The sequence below is a fragment of the Emys orbicularis genome, chromosome 1 (genome assembly GCF_028017835.1).
Source record: "Emys orbicularis isolate rEmyOrb1 chromosome 1, rEmyOrb1.hap1, whole genome shotgun sequence".
Lineage (NCBI taxonomy): Eukaryota > Metazoa > Chordata > Testudines > Emydidae > Emys > Emys orbicularis.
The window spans coordinates 154,161,894-154,189,344 of record NC_088683.1 but is presented as its reverse complement, the minus strand read 5'-3'; the positions used below and the strand labels follow the sequence as shown (position 1 = coordinate 154,189,344).

The window sequence follows — 27,451 nt, the reverse complement described above, 5'->3', positions numbered from 1 at the left end:
TCCCTCCACTCCAGCTTAATGTTCTTCTTCCCTGAAACTTTCATCCTCCTTAACAGCACAGAGACTGTCAGACTGGGGGGGCGGGTGTAGGACCACTCTACTGCCTCTCTGAAAATCTCCTTTATGTACCTCTCTGTCTCTCTTAGCTCCTCCAGTTCAGTCACTCTGCTCTCAAGAATACATGCTGCATTCACTGCAATAAAGTGGATAGCCCCCACTCTGCTGCTGAATGTCTGCCTGCATTCTTTTTACTCCTGCGGTGGGGGGGTCTATATTTGGAAGGTTATCGGCCTAAATTCAATCAGAGTATGTTTCTTAGGTGTATCTGCCTCTCATGCTACCTCTCTAAACTCCCTCGCAGAACTCCTATTTGTTGCTGTTCTGGTCACTTTTTTTAAACTCCTGTATTCCCTGAGTTAGTCCCTCCCCCTTGTCAAGGATCCTGAAGGGATTAGGGATCAAAGGATGGCAAGCTAGATAGTAAACTCTCAGCCTAGCCTAGCTCATCACATGGCCCCCAAAACAGACCACTCTACAAACTTCAAGCAAGAACACAGCACACAAACAAACCTGGTCTATAGTCTCTTTCAGCTTTATGAACATTCATTACAAAGAGACCACAGTGTCTCCATAGATAATTCTGCTGCCAGCTTCACATTCTAAGCACTATAGTTAGCTTCCCTGTAACTTTGGCTAGTGAAATTGGCAAGGGCTGAAATTTGCCAAGGAGAAAATTGCCAGAAATTTTCTTCCACATGTGAAGAAAACTTGTCAAACTGTTGTTTGTGTTACAGAATATTAAAATAATTACCCCGGTTTGGAAATTTGATGCAAGTCTACCTCCTTGTGTTTCTCTAAATCAAAAATCCCTTTTCAATCTCACCATATAGTTAAGTCGCCTTGAAAATTCATAAACTAAATTTAAAGAAAATCAGGTCAACTTCAATAGATGGGTGTATAAAATTATACATCTGAGTTTGAAAATGTAGACCATAATCTAATTGAGCCTCAGTTTCCCCATCTGTAAAATGGACTTAACACCTCAGAGGACTTGCAGCCATTAAGTAGTTAATGTTTATAAAGTTTGTGAATCTTAAACCTCTTCAGAATGTACACAAAACTTCCAGTGACTCCAGAAACCCAGCATATTTTGCCAATTGTCCCTTGCAAAACTTTTCCAGAAGTTGGCAACAATTCAGAGACCCCAGCACAAGTAGCTGGTCTCTCCTTCTCCTGCAGCACAAGGTTAGTAGAATGGAAAGAGATCTTAAATTGTGCGCCCTGCCTGTATACACATTTTTTATATACACTGAGTAAGTTAAATGTAGGGTTAATGCCAAAGGATCAGCTGTTTCTCTGCCACACTGACCCACTTCAGTGCTGTGATCATGGGAGAGGAGTTCTGCCCACGCCTGTCCCTGGCGCTGCTACTGCCTGGAGCTACTTCTAGTGCCCCAGACTGGCCTAGCCCTGCCCAGACTCATTCAATGATAGGCAGCAGCAGCCAGGGGTTAATGCTAAAGGCTCTTTTCAAATCCTCTCAAATGTGCGATGAAGGATTTTGCTGCGGGCGTCAGGGCGCTCCGCTTGCCCCGGGCTTCATCTACCCCGTCCCGTTGCGCCACGCCCCGGCCGGGCGCTCTGAGCGCTCCCGTCCCGAGTCCCGCCCCCGGGCAGAGAACGAACCAAGCGCGAGTGATAACAGGGGGGGTCCAGCCTCAGCCACAGATCAGCGCTTGCTCTCGGGGCGGGGCCAACTCTCCGCTCCCCTGGGCTCCGGGCCACGCCCCGTCTGCCACGCGCCCCGGCGAAGGGCGGGGTCACGGCACAGGAGCTGCTGTCGTGTTGCTCTCAGTCTCCACCCGCCCAATCCGAGCCGGGACTGAGATCACCTGACGGAATCTTGTTACCTGCGACGTCGCTTCGCTTTCGCTTGTGGCGGGACCCGAGCTCCGCTGCTGCCGCCGCGATGAAGTGTGGGGGGCTGACGGGTGTCCAGCCGGCTACCGCGGAAACGCAGCAGGTTGTCGATGAGGTGAGGGCGTGTGGCCGGATTAGGTGGGGTTACTACATGTGCGGGTTTCCCCGGACACGTCCAGCTTTTCGATTTTTACATAGCGGGGGTGGGGATTTATAAATGTCCGGGATTTCCCCCTCCACGGCTATGTAAAGACCGAAAAGCAGCTAACAGCGGGGCCGGTCCGCTGGTTGGGGTTTCTTTGGCAGCCAAAGCCCCTCCCTACTCCCCCCTGCAGCCTCAGATGCGAGCAGCGCTGGTGGGGAGCGGGGCTGGCAGGGGCAGCCAAAGCCCCTCCCTCGCTCCCCCCATCCCCTGCAGCCTCAGATACCTGCAGCGCTGGGGGGGCTGGTAGGGGTAGCCAAAGCCCCTCCCCCGCTTCCCCCATCACTGGCAGTGCTGGGGGGGGGCGGGGATGGCAGCCAAAGCCCTTCCCCCCTCCCCTGTAGCCTCAGATCTGCGGCAGCGCGGGGCTGACAGCGGCAGCCAAAGCCCGTCCCCTCCTCTGCAGCCTCAGATGCCGACAGCACTGGGGGGCTGGCAGCCAAAGCCCCTCCCCCGCTTCCCCCTTCCCCTGCAGCCTCAGATCTCCGGTAGCGAGCGGGGGGGGGGGGGGGGGGGAGCTGGGCGCTCCGTGAGGCGCAGAGCCAGACATGCTGCTCTAAACTGAAGGTAAGGGGGCCGGAGAGTTAGAGAAGGGGCATGGGATCCCGGGGCAATGAGTTGCTTGTCTGTATGTTCTAAATAATAGCTGCTGTTCCCTTAGCAAAATCCTCTCTACATTTCCTTTCTATTTTTGCCTCATTTTCTCCAGTTTATAGGTCTGTTTTTAAAGCCTATATTATCTATTCATGTTAATCTGTCTCTCTCTGTTTCAGACCGCGTTAAATATGTCACTTACTTTACTTAGAAAAATAGCTGGAGAGATAATAGTTAAGACTATATCACCTAGCATTCTAAAGAGGATCTGTCCTTTACACTTTGTGAATAGGAAAAACAAAACTTGTCTTTGAATTTTATTAACCAATGTAATTGCTTTTAACACATCAGGAAGAAAGACCTGTTTGTATAATAATGGAAATATTATGGTTTCTCACTGGCTAACTGTTAAAACATCATTTCTTTTGTTTACAGCCACTGGCAGTAGCTATATAATCCCTTACCCACAATGGTGTTCTGTAACATTTGCCATGGCTAATGTCTAAATTCTTGCCAAGCTTTTCATCATATCCACAGAACAGAGATTACATTAATGTAACTGCTAGCTTCAATTCATACTAGTGCTTGTAAAACCTGCTTCATCAAAGCACTTAGTTCAATTTTGCAATAAATATCAGAATCCAATAAAGACTATTAAATCTGACTCATTGCCTACATATGTATTATATTTGGAGATGCAGTCAGCTATTATTCAACAGTGATACAAACTGTGGTGAATATAAGACCTGGCCTATAAAACTTCCTCATAAAAACTCACTGCAAGTCATGCATTAGGAGAAGAATTAAGTGCAAGTCTGAAAATGGCCAATATTTTATATTTGAAGATTCAAGTTCTTTGATCTGGCAGGAAGGTGAATATGAATCCAGAAGAAAATAAAAACATTTAAAGTGCTTAGCTTTTGGAGATCTTCTTGGAGCTTTCTCTATTGACGAAGATTTCAGAGAACTTTTTTAAGTTACTTCTATTCTGCTTTTATTTACTGAAAGATCCCCTTTTCTATGAACATTTATCAAGGTTTTTATTACAATGATGGAGAATGACTATTTTTGTTTATGGGAGTGTAGCAGTAATTTTAAAATGTGACTCCCAAACTCTTGAGGACAAGTGCTGTGGCTGGGCATGCAACTCAAGTCACTGAGGTCAGGGGACAGGTAGGGAGTGGGATCCTAGGGGGGCAGTTATGGTGGGGAGGTCTCAGGAGGGGGCAGTCGGGGACAAGGAGAAGAGAGGCTTAGATAGGGGGTAGAGTTCTGGGGGGCGGTTAGGGGAAGGGGTCCCGGGAGGGGGTGATCAGGGGACAAGGAGCAGGGGGGGTTGGATGGGTTGGGGGTTCTGTGGGGGGCAGTCAGGGGGTGGGAAGTGGGAGAGAGTGGCTGGGAGCGGGGCTACCCCCCATGGAGTGTCCTCTTTTTTGAAAGTTCAAATATGGTAACCCTAGGTTAGGGAGCCGCTAATCTGGGGAGCAGGCCTTTGGCCCGAGAGCGCCTGTTTGAGGGGTGGGGTGACCATATTTCCCTTCCTTATGCTGAATATGAGACACCTGGTAAAATTACAGGAACAAACCATCCCGATGTGTAGAAAGAATAGTAAATATGGCAGGCGACCAGCTTGGCTAAACAGTGAAATCCTTGCTGATCTTAAACGCAAAAAAGAAGCTTACAAGAAGTGGAAGATTGGACAAATGACCAGGGAGGAGTATAAAAATATTGCTCAGGCATGCAGGAGTGAAATCAGGAAGGCCAAATCACACTTGGAGTTGCAGCTAGCAAGAGATGTTAAGAGTAACCTAGTGACCGAGGATGTGGAAAAAGCTAATGTACTCAATGATTTTTTTTGCCTCTGTCTTCATGAACAAGGTCAGCTCCCAGACTACTGCACTGAGCAGCACAGTATGGGGAGAAGGTGACCAGCCCTCTGTGGAGAAAGAAGTGGTTCGGGACTATTTAGAAAAACTGGACGTGCACAAGTCCATGGGGCCGGATGCGCTGCATCCGAGGGTGCTAAAGGAGTTGGCGGATGACATTGCAGAGCCATTAGCCATTATTTTTGAAAACTCATGGCGATCGGGGGAGGTCCCAGATGACTGGAAAAAGGCTAATGTAGTGCCCATCTTTAAAAAAGGGAAGGAGGAGGATCCGGGGAACTATAGGCCAGTCAGCCTCACCTCAGTCCCTGGAAAAATCATGGAGCAGGTCCTCAAGGAATCAATTATGAAACACTTAGAGGAGAGGAAAGTGATCAGGAACAGTCAGCATGGATTCACCAAGGGCAAGTCATGCCTGACTAACCTAATTGCCTTCTATGATGAGATAACTGGCTCTGTGGATGAGGGGAAAGCAGTGGATGTGTTATTCCTTGACTTTAGCAAAGCTTTTGATACGGTCTCCCACAGTATTCTTGCCGCCAAGTTAAAGAAGTATGGGCTGGATGAATGGACTGTAAGGTGGATAGAAAGCTGGCTAGATCGTCGGGCTCAACGGGTAGTGATCAATGGCTCCATGTCTAGTTGGCAGCCGGTTTCAAGCGGAGTGCCCCAAGGGTCGGTCCTGGGGCCGGTTTTGTTTAATATCTTTATTAATGATCTGGAGGATGATGTGGACTGCACTCTCAGCAAGTTTGCAGATGACACTAAACTGGGAGGCGTGGTAGATACACTAGAGGGTAGGGATCGGATACAGAGGGACCTAGACAAATTAGAGGATTGGGCCAAAAAAAACCTGATGAGGTTCAACAAGGACAAGTGCAGAGTCCTGCACTTAGGACGGAAGAATCCCATGCACTGCTACAGACTAGGGACCGAATGGCTGGGTAGCAGTTCTGCAGAAAAGGACCTAGGGGTCACAGTGGACGAGAAGCTGGATAGGAGTCAACAGTGTGCTCTTGTTGCCAAGAAGGCTAATGGCATTTTGGGCTGTATTAGTAGGGGCATTGCCAGCAGATCGAGGAACGTGATCGTTCCCCTTTATTTGACATTGGTGAGGCCTCATCTGGAATACTGTGTCCAGTTTTGGGCCCCACACTACAAGAAGGATGTGGAAAAATTGGAAAGAGTCCAACGGAGGGCAACAAAAATGATTAGGGGTCTGGAGCACATGACTTATGAAGAGAGGCTGAGGGAACTGGGATTGTTTAGTCTCCAGAAGAGAAGAATGAGGGGGGATTTGATAGCTGCTTTCAACTACCTGATGGGGGGGTCCAAAGAGGATGGAGCTCGGCTGTTCTCCGTGGTGGCAGATGACAGAACAAGGAGCAATGGTCTCAAGTTGCAGTTGGGGAGGTTTAGGTTGGATATTAGGAAAAACTTTTTCACTAGGAGGGTGGTGAAGCACTGGAATGTGTTACCTAGGGAGGTGGTGGAGTCTCCTTCTTTGGAGGTTTTTAAGGCCCGGCTTGACAAAGCCCTGGCTGGGATGATTTAGTTGGGAATTAGTCCTGCTTTGAGCAGGGGGTTGGACTAGATGACCTCCTGAGGTCCCTTTCAACCCTGATATTCTATGATTCTATGATTACTCATTTTCAAGTGAGTTCAGCGGCAGTCTATCAGTACAAACATTCAGATTAACATCAAGTTGACTGAGCCCATGTTAAAAAGACAGTGAGAGGGAGAGCACGTAAAGGGCTGAGAGGTGGGCAGTAGAGGTGATACGTAACTGGCCACCACCTGGCACCTGCCCGCACTCGCCAGCCATCGCAGCTCATGGCGCGCAGCCAGTGCCGGCCGGAAGTAGGATGAGGAGGCAGGGCCCTGCTGGCCAAAAGCCGTCACGCAGCAGGGGCTGCACTGACAGACCAGCAGGAGGAGCGGCCCGGCCCTGCACGCTGCATCTTTGCCCTGCCACCAGCCTTGCACACTCACACCCACCATCGGCCACTGGACCCCCCCACACACACACACACACTCACCGCTGGTGGGCAGGCGGCTGGCGAGCAGGGATCCGGCCAGCAGCAGGACCCACCAGTACTGATGGGTGGGAGACAGAAAATATGGGACAATTTGCCCATTTAAAAAAAAAAGTTGGCACACCTGCAGGAGGGCTTAAATATGGGACTGTCCCTTTAAAAATGGGACATCTGGTCACCCTACAGAGAGGGAAAGATCACCATGCACTACAAAATAAAAGCAACTTTTTTTTTTTGTAAACAGCATGTATAGAGAATGGAAACTGAGTGACGAGCGGAGTTGCTGCTCAGGGCATGAGGTGCTTGTCTGCCGCAGAGAGTAAAAAAGTGTGGTGATGCCAGTGATGATTTCTCAGGAGGGTCGCATCTGCATGGGAATATGGGGGTCTGTAAATCAAGAGCAGGGGCCAGGGCTTTTCTGGGGCCCTACGCAGCCCCCCCTAGCAGGGTGTGTGTGTGGGGCCCCAGGCCTCCGCGGGGAAGGTGGGGCTGGCTTGGGGGGAGGCAGGGGGGAACCACCACCAGTGAGTGCAGGCCTGGCCCTGCTTCAGTCCTCACAGGAATGGGGGTGGGGCAGAGCAGGGGCTGGAGCAGCATGCAGCTGCTTAGGGCGCAGGTGCCCCAAATTTCCTGGTGCCCTACGTAGCTGTGTACTTTACGTATGAGTAAGGACGGCCCTGGCAGCGGCTGGCATTTAGGGACACTTTGAATGTGGGAGATCGTTGTTTGTTTTGCTTAAAGAAGACCAGTTTGAGACTGTTTTATGTTTTGTTGAAACACACAATAAAATCCTTCTCCACCGGAAAGGAGAGGCTTTGAAATTTGCCCAAAAAATTCTTTAAAAATGACAAGTCATACATAATTTTAATAAAGATGAAATCAAAAGGGGTTTATAAAAATTACTCTAAAATGTTTATAGGCTCAATTCTGGCTTTGCTATGAGGCTTGGGCAAGGGCATCGGAGCCTTCCCAAAAGTGGCCCTCCCGAGACCCTGCCCCTCCTCTTCCCCTCCCCCCCCCCCCCCCCCCCGCGCCCGAGGCCCTGCCCCCGGCCAAGCCAAAAGCCAGAGTGGGACCAGGGAGCCCGCCCAGGCTGAGTCGAAAACAGCCCCCTATGTTTCTGCCCCATGGGCCCCCTGCCCAGTGCAGGTGTAGGAACCCAGGCTCCCCACAGCTGCCTGCACAGCTCTTACCATGGCTGGGCAGCGGCTCCGAGGCCCCCCCCCCACCCCGAGAGCCGAGCGGGTAGCTGTGGGGAGCCCATGCGGAGTCACGGACCTTCCACCTCCACGGCCCAGCGGGGATCCTGGGGGGCGGGGACACAGGCCTGGGGCTGGTGTGGGATCCATGCGCAACTGCCCCAGCTCCCCAGCCAGGCTCCACGTTGGCCTGGCTGGGGAGTGGGGCCTCAGGGGGAAGAGGAAGGGAAGGGGGCAGAGTCTGCTCTGGCAAAAATTGGACGGGCCAGGCCTATCCACTTTCAAAAAGTGGGAGGGCTATGGCCCCCCTGATTCTGGGGTCCCTGGACCTGTATAAAGTCCCAAGGGCAGACCAGAAACCAGATTGGAATTTAGACTCCCCCTTGCTCCAGGGGAAAAGTTATCTCTGCCAGCCCTGTATCTGGAACAAATTACAGTAGAACCTCGTTTATCTGATCTAATTGGGACTGGGGCCAGATCAGATAATCCAAAATTCAGCTAATCAGGAGAATGGGCAAAGAGCTTTTTATCCATTATTTTAAAATGTGAAGTTGCTTTTAAACTAGCTGACCTTGCCCGGAAAACCATTAAAACATACATACCCCCCTACTAGAATCATAGAATCGTTGGACTGGAAGGGACCTCGAAAGGTCATCTAGTCTGGTCCCCTGCACTCCTGGCAGGACTAGACCATCCCTGACAGGTGTTTGTCTAACCTGCTTTTAAAAATCTCCAATGACAGAGATTCCACAACCTCCCTAGGCAATTTATTCCAGTGCTTAACCACCCTGACAGAAAGTTTTTCCTAATGTCCAACCTAAACTGCCTTAGCTGCACTTTAAGCCCATTGCTTCTTGTCCTATTCCCAGAGGTTAACGAAAACAATTTACCTTCATCCTCCTTGTAACAATCTTTTATGTACTTGAAAACTGTTATGTCCCCCTTCGGTTGTCTCTTCTCCAGACTAAACAAACCCAATTTTTTCAATCTTCCCTCATAGGTCATGTTTTCTAGACCTTTAATCATTTTTGTTGCTCTTCTCTGGACTTTCTCCAATTTGTCCACATCTTTCCTGTAATGTGGTGCCCAGAACTGGACACAATACTTCATTTGAGGCCTAATCAGCATGGAGTAGAGCAGAGGAATTACTTCTTGTGTCTTGCTGACAACACTCCAGCTAATACATCCCAGAATGATGTTCGCTTTTTTTGTACTCTCCCATACGTGATTCTGACTGGCCAGCCTCAAACTTTTCAAGCTACAAGAGGATGTGCAGCAGGTGGAATTATAGAAATGTAGGGCTCAAAGGGACCTTGAGAAGTCAAGTCCAGCCCCCTGTGCTGTGGCAGGACCAAATAAACCTAGACCATCCCTGATAGGTGTTTGTCCGTCTTGTTTTTAAAGCTTCCAATAATGGGATTCCACATCCTCCCTTGGAAGCCTATTCCAGAGTTTAACCACCCTTATAGTTAGAAATTATTTCCTATTATCTAACCTAAATCTTCCTTGCTGCAGATTAAGCCCATTACTTCTTGTCCTACCTTCAGTGGACATGGATAACAATTGATCACAGTCCTCTTTAAAACAGCCATCAACATACTGGAAGTCTGTTATCCGGTCCCTCCTCAGTCTTCTTTTCTCAAGACTAAACATATCCAGTTATTTGAACCTTTCCTCATAGGTCAGCTTTTCTAAACCTTTTATCATTTTTCTTGCTCTCCTCTGGACTTTTTCCAGTTTATCCACATCTTTCCTAAATTGTGGTGCCCAGAATTGGACACAGGACTCCAGCTGGGACCACACCAGTGCTGAGTAGAGCGGGACAATTACCTCCTGTGTCTTCCATACAACGCTCCTGTTAATACACCCCAGAATGATATTAGCCTTTTTTGCAGCTGCATCATATTGATGACATATTCAGTTTGTGGTCCACTATAAATCCCAGAACCTTTTCAGCAGTTCAACCACCTAGATAGTTATTTCCATTTTGTAGTTGTGCATTTGATTTTTCCTTCTTAAGTGAAGTACTTTGCACTTGTCTTTATTGAATTTCATCTTGCTGAATTCAGACCAATTCTCTAATTTGTCAAGGTCATTTTGAATTTTAAACCTGTCCTCCAAAATGCTTGCAGCCCCTCCCATCTTGGTGTCATCTGCAGATTTTATAAGCCTATTCTCTACTCCATTATCCAAGTCCTTAATGAAAATATTGATTAGTACCAGACACAGGAATGACCCCTGCAAGTCCCCACTGGATGTGCTCTCCCAATTTGACAGCAAACCATTGATAACTATCATTTGAATACCAGTTGTTCACCCACCTTATAGTAAGTTCATCCAGACCACATTCGCTAGTTTTCTTATGACAATGTCATGCAGAACTGTGTCAAAAGCCTTACTAAAGTCAAGTTATATCACGTCTACTGCTTCCCCCCCCATCCATTTGGTCAGCAATCCAATCAAAGAAGGAAATTAAGTTGATTTGGCAGGATTTGTTCTTGATAAATCCTGCTGACTATTTTTTACAACCCTATTATCTTCCAGATGCTTACAAACTGATTGTTTAATAATTTGCTTCAGTATCTTTCCAAATATTGAAGTTAGGCTGATTGGTGTATAATTCCCCGGGTCCTCCTTGTCCCCCCCACTTTTAAGATAGGTACTTTGTTTGCCCTTATCCAATCTTCTGGGACCTCACCTGTCCTCCAGGAGTTCTCAAAGATAATTGCTAACAAGATTGCTTCAGCTAGTTCCTTAAGTACCCTAGGATGAATTTCATCTGCTCTGCTTGCTTGAATACATCTAACTTATCTAAATATTCTTCAACCTGTTCTTCCCCTAGTTTGACTTGCATTCCTTCCCCCTGGTTGTCAATAATTGTGTTTGAGTATCTGGTCATCGTTAACCTTTTTAGTGAAGACTGAAGCAAAATAGGCATTAAGCACCTCAGCTTTCTTGATGCCATCAGTTCTTAGCTCTCCTTCCCCACTAAGTAGAGGACCTACACTTTCCTTCATCTTTCTCTTACTCCTGATGTATTTAAGTAACCTCTTCTTATTGCCTTTTATGTCCCTTGCTAGGTGTAACTCATTTTGTGCCTTAGCCTTTCTGATTTTGGTCCCTACACACTTGTGCTGTTCTTAATAGGAGCATTGCCAGCAGATTGAGGGAAGTGATTATTTCCCTCTATTCGGCACTGGTGAGGCCACATCTGGAGTATTGTGTCCAGATTTGGGCCCCCCACTACAGAAAGGATGTGGACAAATTGGAGAGTCCAGTGGAGGGCAATGAAAATGATCAGGGGGCTGGGGCACATGACTTACGAGGAGAGGCTGAGGGACCTGGGCTTGTTTAGTCTGCAGAAGAGAAGAGTGAGGGGGGATTTGATAGCAGCGTTCAACTACCTGAAGGGGGGTGCCAAAGAGGATGGAGCTCAGCTGTTCTCAATGGTGGCAGATGACAGAACAAGGAGCAATAGTCTCAAGTTGCAGTGGGGGAGGTCTAGGTTGGATATTAGGAAACACTGTTTCACTGGGGGGGGGGGGGGGGTGAAGCACTGGAATGGATTACCTAGGGAGGTGATGGAATCTCCATCCTTAGAGGTTTTTAAGGCCTGGCTTGACAAAGCCCTGGCTGAGATCATTTAGTTGGTGTTGGTCCTGCTTTGAGCAGGGGGTTGGACTAGATGACCTCCTGAGGTCTCTTCCAACCCATATCTTCTATGATTCTATAACTGCTGGCTCTTTTGAACTGATTTTTTCCCTTAGATATTCTTCCCATCGGACCTTAACTAACAGTTCTCTGAGTTTGTTAGTCTGCTTTTTTTGAAGTCCATTATCCTTATTTTGCTGCTCTCACTCCTTTCTTTCCTTAAAATCATGAAATCCATCTTTTCATGATCACTGTCACTCAAATTGCCTTTCACCTTCAGATTCGCAACCAATTCCTTCCTGTTGGTCAGAATCAAGTCTGAAATGGCTGTGCCCCTGGTTACTTCCTCCACTTTCTGGAACAAAAACTTGTCCTGAATACATACAAAGAACTTATTGGAGATTTTGTGTTTTGCTGTATTACTTTACCAACAGATGTCTGTAGTTAAAGTTCCCCATTACTACCAGATCCTGTGTTTTTGGATATTTTTGTTATGTTTTAGAAATGCCTCATCCACCTCCTCTTCCTGATTTGGTGGTCTATAGTAGCATCCCTCCCCCACACACACACACCATGACATGAACCCTATTTGTTTAACCCTTTTAATTTTACCCAGAGACTTTCAACTGGTCTGCCTCCTCCCTCCTTCTGGACCTCAGAACCACTTCTCCCTGTGAGATCCCCTCCCTCCTGGGACTGAAGATGCCTGTCAGTCACATGCTCTTGTGAGTCAGTGTTTCTGTGGTAATAACGTCAGCCCCCAGGCTCATATGACTGTGGCTCATCATCATCTATGGAGCCAAGTGTTTTGCTTTAGGGTGGAAAAATATAATATGCCGATCCAGGATGTCTGCCTAACCTCTAACACTCAGAGCAGGGTCTAGAATCACTGAGGGGGAGGCCATGATATTACTGGATTTTTCTTTCTGTTTAGTGGTGCAACATTAGCTCATCAGCACTTCAGTTGTGTTTACACAGAATGTTTGCAGCAGCAGCAGCTTGGCTGCTAATGCAGTGACGGGCACACTCGGTCCACTGTCTGGCTCTTAGTAATATCCTTACCTGTAGCACTGTAGGAAAAGGAATTGGGCTAAGACTGACTGCACCCTCTGTGGGTCGTATTCACCCATTGTAAAATGCAAGATTGCTTGGGGGTTATTTACATTTTACATGGGGGGAATCAGGCCCAGAGGCGAGTTAGAGCTTCACCACTTCAGTTTTGGAGTTTCATAAGAGTACATCTCATTGTGGGGGGGGATGCAGGTGGGGACGGGAGCTCATCCCCTGTGACACACCGTATACAGAGTGGCCAGAGCTCCCTCTCATGCCCTATGAGAGGGAACGTGTTAGTATGAGTGGCCTAGAGCTTAGCTCAACTGTGAAGTGAGCGAGTTCTTGGTCCTGTCATCTTCTCCTGCGGGAAGTGGGGGGAGTCCTGGATGCAGGAATCTTTTAGGTACATTTCCACTCCACAATTTCACGGAGTAGCCTGAGGAGCAGCCAGTTGGAACCCTCTGTGCTTGGGGAGTGGGAGCAGGTGCGCTGACTCAGCAATACAATGGCAAATGTTTTTTTTCCTCCTGTTTAATGGATATTTACAGGGAATAGGAATTTCCTTTTCTGAGCTGGATTGTGTATATACTCTTTACTTGTGTTTCTGCACAGCAGAAAACTGTGAGAGGTGGAGGATACATAGCCATGCACCCAAAGGAGGTGAGATCAGCTGTGCTGAGCTGGGGTTGAGGCAGGGACTACAAGGTCAGTATCATTAACTTGCCTTGTCCTTATAAGTAAAGTTTGAAATTATCCCTCTCTTCAACCTAAAGCCTATGCTGTAGCTCATGTGTTTCAATGATCTGAGCACAGAAAGACAAACCGTAATTTGTGAATTCTCTCAGATTCTGTCACTGCCTCTATCTATGATATTAGACAAGTCACTTTCTCTCTCTGTACTTCAGTTTTCCTTTCTGTAATATGGGAATACGAATACCTAACTCACAAAAGGTTGTAAACCTCAATCAATGATCAAAGAATTTTTGAAATGCAAAACACTTATTACTTTATAACACTTTTTATTTATTATTATTATTACCAGTCAGAAGTATCATACTGTGAAAGATCCATTAAACAGACTTCCTAAAGTCTCACACTTAACTGGCCTTCATTTATAGTCCCATAGGAAATGGGATCCTTATTCTACAGGACAGTTTTAAAATATTTTTTTTAGACATTACTTCAGCACCAAATTATTTTATGGTTTAAAAACTTACTCCTGGGGGAATTTTGCACCAAAAAATTCAAAATGCTGCAACAAAAATTTAAAAATTCTGCACACAATATTTTAAAATTCTGTAATAGTCTGCATATTTTATTTGTCAAAATAATGCAATATAATTACTCTGGTTTCAATTATTTCGGTAATTTATTTAAACTACAATACAATGGATGGAGAATGGGAGTGGGGAGCATTGGTGGAAATCCCCAAACCCTCTTGCCTAATGGTAATGTATCTAGGTTTGACCCTTTATTTCTAGTTATTAGTCAACAAATATATGCAGCCATATGCTCAGTGTTACATCCTAGGCAACTGAAGAGCAAGTGAGGGCTGGGGAATCAAACTCACAATTTATACTGGCTACTGACCATCTCCAGAAAGGTCAGTAGCAAACAGTTCATGGACCACATTTTAATAGAAATTTTTTCAGTCCAAAAATTTAGACCAGTTCTAATCACTAAAGCACCATAGGCATTTATAAGGCCATACTGTTCTTTACAAAAACAACAAGGAGTCCGGTGGCACTTTAAAGACTAACAGATGTATTTGGGCATAAACTCCTTGTTGTTTTTGTGGATACAGACTAACACGGCTACCCCCTGATACTTGACTGTTCTTTACGCCATTCTGGCAATGTAAAGGAGCATTAAAACTTTTACACCTGTTTTATACTCCAGGGGGAATTCACTAAGACAGTGGGAACAATTCACTAAGCAGGCAGGCTGCTACATTCTGCTCTGAGGGGAACAGAGCTTGCCCCACGCTTACCTCCTCAGAAACACCCCAAAGCCCTTCCCCTCCATGCAAAGTGTGCTGCAATAGTGAGCAAGAGGGATAGTGTGTGTGTCTCGCGTGTACACACACACACACACTGCCCACTCTTCCCCGGCGGTGATTTACATTTCTACCAACTGCTCTGGGTGCCCAAACAAACCAGCCTGCACTGCCGGGGCTCAGCGCGTGACCGCCCTTATGCCTTTTCCGTTGCTTCCCCGTCAGAATTCATTCTTCTGCGGGGAAGCAAAGAAATCTGCGGGGGACATGAATTCTGCGCACATGCCATGACGCAGAATTCTCTCAGGATTAAAAACTATTATACTTGTATGTCTCATACAAACAAAGCCATGCATGCCATATGCACAGCACATCTGAAAGGAGACAGATGTCTTTATACTCTGAACTAAGTGTGGCATTTGTGGGTTAGTTGATTCTCGCATACCAGAACTATTACTGCTCTTTTGCTTACGCCCTAGATTTCCACCATGGAATGAAGCACATACTTCTGTTGTAATATTCAGTGGATGCCCCTTCTGAAACACAGATGTTTTAGTTTAAAGATTTATTTTAAATGCTTGAAGATTACATAGTACTAAATACTTAGGCCCAGATTTAGGTTCCAAGTCCAGATTTTGGCTCCATTGCGATCCACAAAACTTCCACCAAATCCTGTAGGTGCCTAAATTCACCCAGTGCCAGTCTTCAGGGTAAAAATTCCCAAGGTGCCTAAGTTTCTGCCTCTGAGCATGTGCATTGCTGCCTCTCTCCAGGCATCCAAATGCCTATCTCCCTCCTAAGCCTCCGCATGATCTATGAGCCAGACAGGCAGTCAGCCGCATAAGTCACGTGCAGGGCCCGCGTTCTGGTAAGCGTGCCCAGAGGCCACCTACCAGACAGAGTCTCATTCAAAATCTGGCTGAAGGAGGAAGTGGCGGTGCTGTGTAAGTACTTGGTACACCATGGAACCGTCATTGGGCGAGTGAGTGTGTGTGAAAGAGAGAGAGAGTGTGACTCTATAGCCAGGTGGCTCGGGCACTCACCTGTGAGGTAGGAGGCCCTGAGTCCAGTCCCCCACTCTTGACTCTTTCATTATTGATCCACAACAGAACAGCTTCAGCAGCACAGGTTGAGGGAGCCCCACATCAGAATACCACATAATTCAGTGGTTATCACACTCACCTAGGATGTGGGAGACCCAGGTTCAATTCCTCTCTTGGCTTGAGGGGAGAAAGGATTTGAACAGGGGTCTCCCTTCTCCCCCTTAAGTGGAGGAGGGAAGAATCTAGTTCTCCCACATCCCAGGTGAGTGCTCTGAACAGTGGGCTGAAAAGCCTGGCTCTTCCTCCTCCTGTGTCCCCCCCTCTCCATTTTGTGTGGGCAAGGCAGGCACCTAACTCATTCCCACAAGAAACTATTTAGGCACCTAAGCCACCTGACACCAGGTGGAATCACTAAACAGAGAGTGGCGCCTCCCTGCAGCCTGGACTTAAGCACTTATCTCCATTGGAGGAGTGGAGGTTACCCCTTTTGTCAGCATCAGCTAGCCTTGGTTAGCTTAGGCAGCTCCCTGCCTAGCATGCTGGCTTTTTGTGGCTTGCAGTCTAAGATGCCCCTCTCTCTCCATTCATTGTACAGGGAACCTAGGTGCCTAACTCAGGCTTTGTGGACTGCAGTGAGATGCCATGAAAATCACAGATGCGCATCAGGCGCCGTGACTCTGAGTGTTACAAAGTCTGAGTCCTTCTGTGCATCCAGGTATTAATAACAGTTTTTAATTTTGAAAAGGAAGATAGATCTGAAGAGGACTCTTGTTGTCAAGAGGAATGGTTTTGTGTGTTTTTGACACCTAGTGTTTTTTAGCTGTAGATTTCAAAGCACTTTGCATAGGTGGGTCAGTATGATTTTCCCACAGTACAGAAAGGGAAGCTGAGACACAGACAGAGGAAATAACTTGCCAAAGGTCACATAGCAAGGTAGGTGGCTAGCTAGATTTAGAAGCCAAATCTCCTGACTTCCAGCCTTATACTGTGTCTGCTGAACTATGCTGCTTCCCCAGTTTCACTGCCTGTCTAGAACTGGGGCCAATTGGTGACTCTGTGTCATAGCTCAGGGCAACTGCACTTGTATTTCCCCTCGGTGCTCCCTCAAGGGCACCTCCTGACCAGGGTTTTTCCAAGCTGCAGAGTTCCCTGCCCACACTGATATTTCCAGCAAGCCAGACTGCCTAAACAGGCCAGCGTCTGGCCTTTGCTTTCTCTCCACAGGCTATGAACAGCTGCAATTGCCAGCAGTTACAGGTTACCACCGGCTCTTCCTGGTAGCAGTCAGTCCTTCAAACCACACACAGGGGTTTTGTGATTGAGTTCGTAACAGCCTTTAGCTCAGAATAATTCAGTCTCTCCTTTATACAGCTTGGGCCTTTGATCGTGAGACTCTGGGTACAGGTGATCAGCAGAAAATGGTCCTCTCCTCAGGGTGTAGCTTCAAAAGTCTGGGTTTTTGGCATAACTGGTGGAGAATTTGCTTTCACCTCCCCCTGGAGATACCCCAGGCAAACTACTTGATACTGTTTGTCCCAAAAGTTCATTCTTGTCTGGCACATTATTAAATACGGTCAGTTGAAGGTCATAACACTTCCCAGGGTTCATATCACATCTCCCCTCTAGAGAGAGAACATACAGTCCCAGCCCACAATAATACATAATCTTTGTATTTAATACACTGGATCCCAAAGATACTTGAACTTCATTCAGTAAGGTTTTTCAGGGATAGTGCAAGAAATTGTCACATCTGTTACATCTTGCTTTATGGAACATCTCACATTTTAGCCATTACGTTTTTGAGAAACATGAAGAGCAACATGTCCAGAGACACTGCAACAGTGTGACCTGTACCGCGTCTTAGTGTATGTCCACACTACGAAATTAGGTCGAATTTATAGAAGCCGGTTTTATAGAAATCGGTTGTATGCAGCCGATTGTGTGTGTCCCCACATAAAATGCTCTAAGTGCATGAAGTCGGCGGACCGCGTCCACAGTACCGAGGCTAGCGTCGACTTCCAGCGCATTGCACTATGGGTAGCTATCCCACAGTTCCCGCAGTCTCCGGCGCCCATTGGAATTCTGGGTTGAGATCCCAATGCCCGAATGATGCAAAACAGTGCCGCGGGGGGTTCTGGGTACATTGCGTCAGGCCCCTCCCCCTCCGTCACAGCAACGGCAGACAATAGATTCGCGCCTTTTTACCTGGGTTACCTGTGCAGACAACATACCACGGCAAGCATGGAGCCCGCTCAGCTCAGCTCACCGTCACCATATGTCATCCGGGTGCCGGCAGACGTGGGACTGCATTGCTACACAGCAGCAGCAGCTAACTGCCTTTTGGCGGTAGACGGTGCAGCATGACTGGTAGCCTTCATCGGCGATCTGGGTGCTGGTAGCTGTGGGGCTGGCAGCCGTAGGGCTGCATTGCACCAGCCCCTTACCTTTTGCCTTTTGGCAGTAGATGGTTTATTACGACTGGTAACCGTCCTCGTCGGACAGCCGTGGCCATCAATCATTGGCACCTATCGAACTGTCTTGACAATGATGGCTATCAGTCGTAGTATACTATTTTCTGCCAAGTATTGTCTGCTAAGCACCCAGAAGAGGCCGAGGGCGATCTGGGTGCTGGCAGACATGTGGCTGGCAGACGTGGGGCTACATTGCTACACAGCAGCAACCCCTTGCCTTTTGGCAGTAAATAGTATATTATGACTGGTATCCGTCATCATCATACTGCCAAGCGCCCAGTATTTGCTGCCAAGCACCCAGAAAATGCTGAGGGTTATCAGTCATGCTGCACCGTCGTATTAAGATGTAAAAAATAGATTTGTTCTGTATTCATTTCCTTCCCCCCTCCCTCCGTCAAATCAATGGCCCGCTAAACCCAGGCTTAGGAGTTCAATCTCGGGGGGGGGGCATTCTGTGTGACAGTTGTTTGTATTTCTCCCTGATGCACAGCCACCTTTCTTGATTTTAATTCCCTGTACCTGTACGCCATGTCGTCACTCGCCCCTCCCTCCCTCCCTCTCTCCTTCCCCTGGTCCTTCAGATACTAGTTTTGCGCCTTTTTTCAGACCAGACGCCATAGCTAGCACTGGGATCATGGAGCCCGCTCAGATCACCGCGGCAATTATGAGCACTGTGAACACCACGCGCATTGTCCTGGAGTATATGCAGAGCCAGGACATGCCAAAGCAAAACCAGGACCAGCCGAGGAGGAGGCGATTGCAGCGCGGTGACGAGAGTGATGAGGAAATGGACATGGACCTAGACCTCTCACAAGGCACAGGCCCCAGCAATGTGGAAATCATGGTGTTCCTGGGGCAGGTTCATGCCGTGGAACGCCGATTCTGGGCCCGGGAAACAAGCACAGACTAGTGGGACCGCATCGTGCTGCAGGTGTGGGACGATTCCCAGTGGCTGCGAAACTTTCGCATGCATAAGGGCACTTTCATGGAACTTTGTGACTTGCTTTCCCCTGAAGCGCCAGAATACCAGGATGAGAGCAGCCCTCATAGTTGAGAAGCGAGTGGCTATAGCCCTGTGGAAGCTTGCAACGCCAGACAGCTACCGGTCAGTCGGGAATCAATTTGGAGTGGGCAAATCTACTGTGGGGGCTGCTGTGATCCAAGTTGCCAGGGCAATGAGAGACCTGGTGATATCAAGGGTAGTGACTCTGGGAAACGTGCAGGACATAGTGGATGGCTTTGCTGCAATGGGATTCCCAAACTGTGGTGGGGCAATAGACGGAACCCATATCCCTATCTTGGCACCGGAGCACCAAGCCACCGAGTACATAAACCGCAAGGGGTACTTTTCAATGCTGCTGCAAGCCCTGGTGGATCACAAGGGACGTTTCACCGACATCAACGTGGGCTGGCCGGGAAGGGTACATGATGCTCGCGTCTTCAGGCACTCTGTTCTGTTTCGAAAGCTGGAGGAAGGGACTTTCTTCCCGGACCAGAAAATAACTGTTGGGGATGTTGAAATGCCTATCGTGATCCTTGGGGACCCAGCCTACCCCTTAATGCCATGGCTCATGAAGCCGTACACAGGCAGCCTGGACAGGAGACAGGACCTGTTCAACTACAGGCTGAGCAAGTGCCGAATGGTGGTGGAATGTGCATTTGGGCGTTTAAAAGCGCGCTGGCGCAGCTTACTGACTCGCTCAGACCTTAGCGAAAAGAATATCCCCATTGTTATTGCTGCTTGCTGTGCGCTCCACAATATCTGTGAGAGTAAGGGGGAGACATTTATGGCGGGGTGGGAGGTAGAGGCAAATCGCCTGGCCGCTGATTACGCGCAGCCAGACACCAGGTCGGTTAGAGCAGCACAGCAGGGCGCGGTGCGCATCAGAGAAGCTTTGAAAACTAGTTTTGTGACTGGCGAGGTTACGGTATGAAACTTCTGTTTGTTTCTCCTTGATGAACCCTCCACCCCCCCCCACCCGGTTCACTCTACTTCCCTGTAAACCAACCACCCCACCCTTCCCTCCCCCCTGCGAGCACCACTTGCAGAGGCAATAAAGTCATTGTTACTTCACATTCATGCATTCTTTATTAATTCATCACACAACTAGGGGGATAATTGCAAAGGTAGCCCGGGATGGGTGGGGGAGGAGGGAAGGAAAAGGACACACTGCAGTTTAAAACTTTAACACTTATTGCTCGGGAAATCATCTAGGGTGGAGTGACTGGGTGGCCGGAGGCCCCCCCACCGTGTTCTTGGGCGTCTGGGTGAGGAGGCAATGGGACTTGAGGAGGAGGGCTGTTGGTTACACAGGGGCTGTAGCGGCGGTCTCTGCTCCTGCTGCCTTTCCTGCAGCTCAACCATACGCAGGAGCATATCAGTTTGATGCTCCAGCAGCCGGAGCATCGACTCTTGCCTTCTGTGTGCAAGCTGACGCCACCTCTCCTTTTCAGCCCGCGATTCAGCACGCAACCTCTCCTCTTCAGCCCGCGATTCAGCACGCCACCTCTCTTCTCGCTCATATTGGGCTTTTCTAAAATCAGTAATTGACTGCCTCCACGCATTCTGCTGTGCTCTGTCAGCGTGGGAGGCAGTCTGTAGTTCAGTAAACATTTCATCACGCGTCCTTCGCTTCCGCTTTCGAATATTCACTAGCCTCTGTGAAGGAGAAACATTTGCAGCTGGTGGAGGAGAAGGGAGAGGTGGTTTAAAAAGATACATTTTAGAGAACAATGGGTACACTCTTTCACGTTACATTTTGCTGTTCACATCACACAGCACATGTGCTTTCGTTACAAGGTCGCATTTTTCCTCTTATATTGAGGGCCTGCCGGTTTGGTGTGAGAGATCACTCACGCAGTGCCAGGCCACAGATTTCAGCTTGCAGGCAGCCATGGTAAGACACAGTCTTTTGGCTTTTTTAACCTTGTTAACATGTGGGGATGGTTTAAAACAGTACTGCTCTCATTAACCATACCAAGCACCCGTTGGGTTGGCCATTTAAAATGGGTTTGCAATGTAAAAGGAGGGGCTGCGGTTTCAGGGTTAACGTGCAGCACAAACCCAACTAATTCCCCTCCCCCACACACCCAATTCTCTAGGATGATCATTTCACCCCTCCCCCCCCCGCCGCGTGGCTAACAGCGGGGAATATTTCTGTTCAGCAGAGCAGAATGTCTGAATGTCCCCTTAATAAAATTGCCCCATTTCAACCAGGTGACCGTGAATGATATCACTCTCCTGAGGATAACAAAGAGCGATAAGGAATGGATGTTGTCTGCATGCCAGCAAACACCGGGACCATACGCTGCCATGCTTTGTTATGCAATGATTCCAGACTACGTGCTACTGGCCTGGCGTGGTAAAGTGTCCTACCATGGCGGACGGGATAAGGCAGCCCTCCCCAGAAACCTTTTGCAAAGGCTTTGGGAGTACATGAAGGAGAGCTTTCTGGAGATGTCCCTGGAGGATTTCCGCTCCATCCCCATACACGTTAACAGACTTTTCCAGTAGCTGTACTGGCCGTGATTGCCAGGGCAAATTAATCATTAATCATTAAACACGCTTGCTTTTAAACCATGTGTAATATTTACAAAGGTACACTCACCAGAGGTCCCCTGTGTGCCCACAGGGTCTTGGGTGAGTTTGGGGGTTACTGGTTCCAGGTCCAGGGTGATAAACATATCCTGGCTGTTGGGGAAACCGGTTTCTCCGCTTCCTTGCTGCTGTGAGCTATTTACATTATCTTCATCCTCATCTTCCTCGTACCCCGAACCCGCTTCCCTGTGTGTTTCTCCAGTGAGGGACTCATAGCACACGGTTGGGGTAGTGGTGGCTGCACCCCCTAGAATAGCATGCAGCTCTGCGTAGAAGCGGCATGTTTGCGGCTCAGCCCCGGACCTTCCGTTTGCTTCTCTGGCTTTGTGGTAGGCTTGCCTTAGCTCCTTAATTTTCACGCGGCACTGCTGTGCGTCCCTGTTATGGCCTCTGTCCTTCATGGCCTTGGAGATCTTTTCTAATATTTTGCCATTTCGTTTACTGCTTCGGAGTTCGGCCAGCACTGATTCATCTCCCCATATGGCGAGCAGATCCCGTACCTCCCGTTCTGTCCATGCTGGAGCTCTTTTGCGATCCTGGGACTCCATCACGGTTACCTGTGCTGATGAGCTGCGTGGTCACCTGTGCTCTCCACGCTGAGCAAACAGGAAATGAAATTCAAACGTTCGCGGGGCTTTTCCTGTCTACCTGGCCAGTGCATCTGAGTTGAGAGTGCTGTCCAGAGCGGTCACAATGAAGCACTGTGGGATAGCTCCCGGAGGCCAATAACGTCGAATTCCGTCCACACTACCCCAATTCCGACCCCTACGGCCGATTTTATCGCTAATCCCCTCGTCGGAGGTGGAGTAAAGAAACCGGTTTAAAGGGCCCTTTAAGTCGAAAGAAAGGGCTTCGTCGTGTGAACGTGTCCAGGCTAAATTCGAATTAACGCGGCTAAAGTCGACCTAAACTCGTAGTGTAGACCAGGCCTGAGAAACACTAACAGTGGAGCTCATGGGTTCCAGACTTTACATCTGCCTTGAATAACTAGTAAAACCCTCTCCTTTTTTTTATTTTCTTAAGGTGAAGCTTCAGGTGGAAGAAAAAGAAGGGAAGAAATTTGAGGTCTTCACTGCTGTGGAGTTTAAAACTCAGCTGGTTGCTGGAATAAACTACTTCATCAAGGTACAGGGCAGTGGGGAACGGGTTCTCAGTTTGAATTTTATATGCGTAATATCTTATATTTGATTCTTGTTCAATTAGTTAATTACAAAGAGGTTCCTGTGATTTGGCCCTTAGAATGGGTGTCACAGAGGGACTGGCTCCTTTAAGAGGGAATGGGGTCCAGCACACCTATTGCTCATCAGCTAACCCCCCATTTGGGCTTAAAAGAGGGCACTTGGGCCCTGAGGAGGGAGGGGCAAGATCGGCAGGTGAGAACTGTTTGAGACTATGGGAGGGGGGGAGAGAGAGATGCACACGCGCACACACACACAGAGAAACAGGAAGCAGCAAGGAAGAGCTGGCAGGAGTTGCTTGGCAGAGAGCTGAGTTTAGAGGGAGAGCAGTAACTATGAGCTGCTGGTGAGATTGGAGGAAGGCTGTTGGTGAGAGGAGACCAAAGCTAGGGACCCCTGACAAGCAGAAGCCTCAGGCAGTGTCCCCTAGGAAAAGGGGAAGATCTGGCCCAGTCAGGGCAAACTGAGCCCAGAAGTTGAGGGTTTTTGCAGGAGGGTGAATTCCCCTGAGTGGAGAGGGGTAGGTCTGACAGGCAGGTTGGCCTGGAGGAGTGGAATGCTGGAAGAGAGGGAGCCCTCGGGGTGAAGACCTGAGCGAAAGGCTGTGGGAGGACTGGTCACTCTCCGGCAAAGAGGCCTGGAAAGGGGGACCCTGGATCGGGGCAAAAGGAACTGGGAACAAAGTGTTCCCAGGTGGTGACTTGCTGGTAGTGTCCCTGGAGAGGGAGATGGAAAAACCCACTGTATGTTAGTTCAGTGTGGACCGAAACGATCCACTCTTCCCTGTAGTGACCCCATGCAACAACCATGTTATGATGATGAAGGTGTTTTAGTGTTTGTGGTCCCAGATTAGATTAGAGCACCTCACTGCATTAATAAATTAACACCACCCCTGCCAGGTAAACAAGTCTGATTATCCTTGTTTTACAGAGGGAAACAACCTTTCTGTGCCTGAGTGACTTGCCCCAAGGCCACACAATGAATTTGTGAAAGAGCCAGGGAGTGAGCTCATGACTCCTAATCTGTGCCCCAACAAGAAGACAGCCCCTCCTCGGCCCCCTCTTCCCTTCCCCCAACCCAAAACACACACATGCTAAAATGTCCTGTCCCTGGAAGGCTTTTATTCCATGGAACTTACTGTCCCTTTCTTCTTACCTTTCAGGTCCATGTTGGCAATGAGGAGTTCTTGCACTTGCGGGTGTTCAAAAGCCTTCCTCATGAGAACAAACCTCTGAGCCTCTCCAGTTATCAGAGCAGCAAGACTAAGCATGATGAGCTGACTTACTTTTAGGGGCTCTTTGGAAGAGCCTCTCTCAATTTTTTTTTTATAGGCTACAAAGTGATGTTTCCTATACCAATGAATAGAATGAAAATGCATTTAAAAAGCTTGTCTGAAATATCAATTCCTTTTCTAGAGTTCCCTCCCTCCTCAGTATCCCAAAGAAGGGGCCTGGTTCTCCTCTCACTTACACTAGTGTAAAACAAGCGTAGTTCCATTGAAATCAATGGATTTACACCGGCATAAATTCCATGTAAGTGACTAGAGAATCATGCCCATGGAATCTGTTGTGAGCTAAAGAGAAAAGGGAGTGTAACCAATACAACTGTGACATAGAGCAGTATAAGAATTAGAATTTCTTCTAGCCCTGTTACAGAATGCAATGTTACTCAATAAATTGTAAAGAACGAACACGTTATTGTTGGGGAACTAAAGATGGAGGTTTACAACACTGGAGCAAACTTGAAAAAGTGAAAAGAAATAGGATCATAGTAATTTGAAATAGAAGCACTTCCTAGGCGATCAAATCCACCCCCTGCAAGGATATGATATAGTTCTCAATAGAGGACATGTCAGATATGACTGTGCTTCTTCACCAGATCTTAACCAAAAGTCCTTGTAAGGCATTAAAACCACATAGGCACTTCTAAACAGATAATATTTCTACGGAAGGTACAGGTTGTATTTAGCAGGTGTTTTGCTCTGTTCTCTTAGCTGTTGTTGAAGATGTATGTGTTGATTTGGATTGTTTTATTTATAAGGGCCATCTTCCTCACAGCCCCAAAAAAGGGCAATCTCCCTGACAGACCAGCTGCCATTGAAGTGCAGATTAAAAGTGCTATATAAGAGCTAAGTATTATTATTTATTAACTGGTTGAACAAAGGTTATGCTATATTTGTAGCATGCTAGCTCAATCAGAACTAGCCCAGGTATGTCTCCTCATGCTGGGAATTGCACCTCCAGCTCGAAGTGTGGACATCGAGTGGAAGAATCATAAGATTCCCCTGAGACACAGGTAAGGAGAAGAAGCCTAACGCCTGAGGGAAGGGTGCATTCAGAGAGACCCAAAAGGCGACAGAGGTGCAACTAGCCTGTGACCGTGACAGTACCTAAGTATGGACTTAGGAGCCGAACTTTAGGTAGTCACTTTTGAAAACCTTGACCCCAGCAAGTAGCAACTGTGGTAAAAATAAGTTTTGAAGGACATACAAGAGGAGATTTTTCAAAGAACAGATGGCAGTTAGGAATCTAACTCACATTGAAAATTTCTCCCGAGAGTATGAAAGATTTGTAGTATGGAAAAAGGCCGTAAGTTGGTGTGCTTCTTTAGCTGCTCTGAGTTGATGTGGCACAGAGTGAAATGGATTCAATGGAAATGGAGTGAAATGTGTTGTAAAATATCTGGATAGTCAGAAAATTCAATTGGCTGTGAGAAAAAGCAGGAGGCTCTATGAAGCTCTCATCAGGAGCAGGGAAAGGCTGATGTTTAATACTGTTGATTTAATAGGCTAGAAAACCCTGGGATATATAGGGTACAGAGCATTGTTGGAAAACAAACTTCATTTCAGTATCCATCCAGCAGAAATGGTGCTGCCAAGATCCAGAGCATATTGGGGTGAAGAGAAGGAACTTACTGACTGAAAGGAAATTTTTTAACCTTGATTACAAAGGAGGATTCAGAAATTCCCGAGAGTTGTATTAATAGTACTTCATATCCATACCTGTCTCTTCCAACATGTCCATTTAAGTGGGCACTGATAACTATTTCCTGGAATTTGCTGAAGAGCAGTGCCTAACATTTCTCAGAAACTTGTCTTCTCATCCTCCCCACAGCCAGATTGGGATGCATATGCACTAACTATGTTTAGCAGGCCATATTCAAAAGCCAGCTTGACCATCCTTAACCTGGTTCTACTTACTGTCAGCCTCTTTCCTTTATTTTACTCTCAAGGGCTATGCCTACTCCATGTCTTGAGTTGGAGCCCCTGCAGTATTTTGTATTCTTCGCCAATCACTTTGGCCTTTTCCCCTTTCTGTTTTGTTTCCTGGATGTATGCTATCTGTATCTTCCTCTTCAATGTCTCTGCTGGGTCCATGCTACAGCCAGTTAGTGTGCTGACATTCCAGCTTGCCTGTCTGATCTTAGTTTTCTGGGGAGCTTCTTTAACTGCACATGCCCAAAGCTGTACCATAGCCCTGGCCAACTTTTCACACTTGGGCGGGGGCACTGTGCATCGTTTCTAGAATACCCCTCATTTTCTTGATTCATTTCAGGACTCATAGAGTCAATTTATGTAAATTTTTGCTGCCAACCTGATGCCAACTCTCTTCCTCTTTCAACTGGGCTTGGAATTGGTTCTGGCAGAGGAAAAGTATTCACATAAAGTTCATGGATCTGGAAAAAGCCTCTGACTGAGTTCCAAGGGAAGTCATCTGATGGTACATGAGGAGGAAGATTGTGCAGAACTTGTACAGCTTATTGAAGCCATATATGTAGGTGCAACACCAACAATCAGAACTTGTGGTGCTGAAACACATGACCTATCATTAAAGGTTGGAGTGCATAAGGGATCAGCATAGAGCCCTTGTTTATCCTGGTCCTAGATACCCTCACAAGAAACATACAGAAGGAGGCATCTTGGTGCATGTTGTTATAAAATGATATTCTATGCAGTGAGGAGAGGATCTTGATAAATGGAGAGATGTATTGGAGAGACATGAGCTCAAAATAAGCAGAGAAAAAACAGTATAGGGCAGAGCGGGCAAACTTTTTGGCCTGAGGGCCGCGTTGGGTTTTGGAAATTGTATGGAGGGCCAGTAAGGGGAGGCTGTGCCTCCCCAAACAGCCAGGTGTGCCCAGCCCCCGCTCTCTATCCAACCCTGATTCTCGCTCCTTGACAGCCCCCCCGTACTCCTGCCCCATCCAGCCCCCCCGTTCCCTGATGCCCCCCCGGGACCCCTGCCCCATCCAACCACCCCTTCTCCCTGTCCCCTGACTGCTCCCCCATCCAACCCCTCCTCTCCTTCCTGACTGCCCCCCTGGGATCCCTGCCCCCATTCAACACCTGTGGTCCCCGCCTTCTGACCGCCCTGACCCCTATCCACACCCCCTCCCCCTGACCACCACCCCAAACTCCTCTGCCCTCTATCCAACCCCCCCTCCCCCCATCTCCTTACTGCGCTGCCTAGAGCACGGGTGGCTGGCGGCGCTACAGCTGCGCCGCCCAGAGCACCAGGACAGGCAGCTCATCAAGCTGGGCTCTGCAGCTGGGCTGCCCCAGGAGCTCGCAGCCCCGCTGCCCAGAGCATTGCGCCAGCAGCGGAGCGAGCTAAGGCTGCGGATG

General features: G+C 48.0%; 1 protein-coding gene across 1 annotated transcript; it reads left to right on the top strand.

The window, feature by feature from the left end:
* Positions 1–1,839: 1,839 nt before the first annotated feature.
* On the top strand, positions 1,840–24,954 carry LOC135878044 (cystatin-B-like). The gene is made up of 3 exons (XM_065403607.1): positions 1,840–2,035; positions 22,673–22,774; positions 23,990–24,954. Exons 1-3 carry the CDS (start codon positions 1,970–1,972, stop codon positions 24,116–24,118), a joined length of 297 nt encoding a protein of 98 aa, XP_065259679.1. The 5' UTR covers positions 1,840–1,969; the 3' UTR covers positions 24,119–24,954.
* Positions 24,955–27,451: the final 2,497 nt, after the last annotated feature.

What these genes read in the sequence shown, in the direction of transcription:
- LOC135878044 (XM_065403607.1), top strand. Translation starts at nt 1,970, where the DNA reads ATGAAGTGTGGGGGGCTGACGGGTGTCCAGCCGGCTACCGCGGAAACG. An exon ending in CGCAGCAGGTTGTCGATGAG is followed by an intron (nt 2,036 to 22,672) that starts GTGAGGGCGTGT and finishes TATTTTCTTAAG; the next exon opens with GTGAAGCTTCAGGTGGAAGA. An exon ending in GAATAAACTACTTCATCAAG is followed by an intron (nt 22,775 to 23,989) that starts GTACAGGGCAGT and finishes CTTACCTTTCAG; the next exon opens with GTCCATGTTGGCAATGAGGA.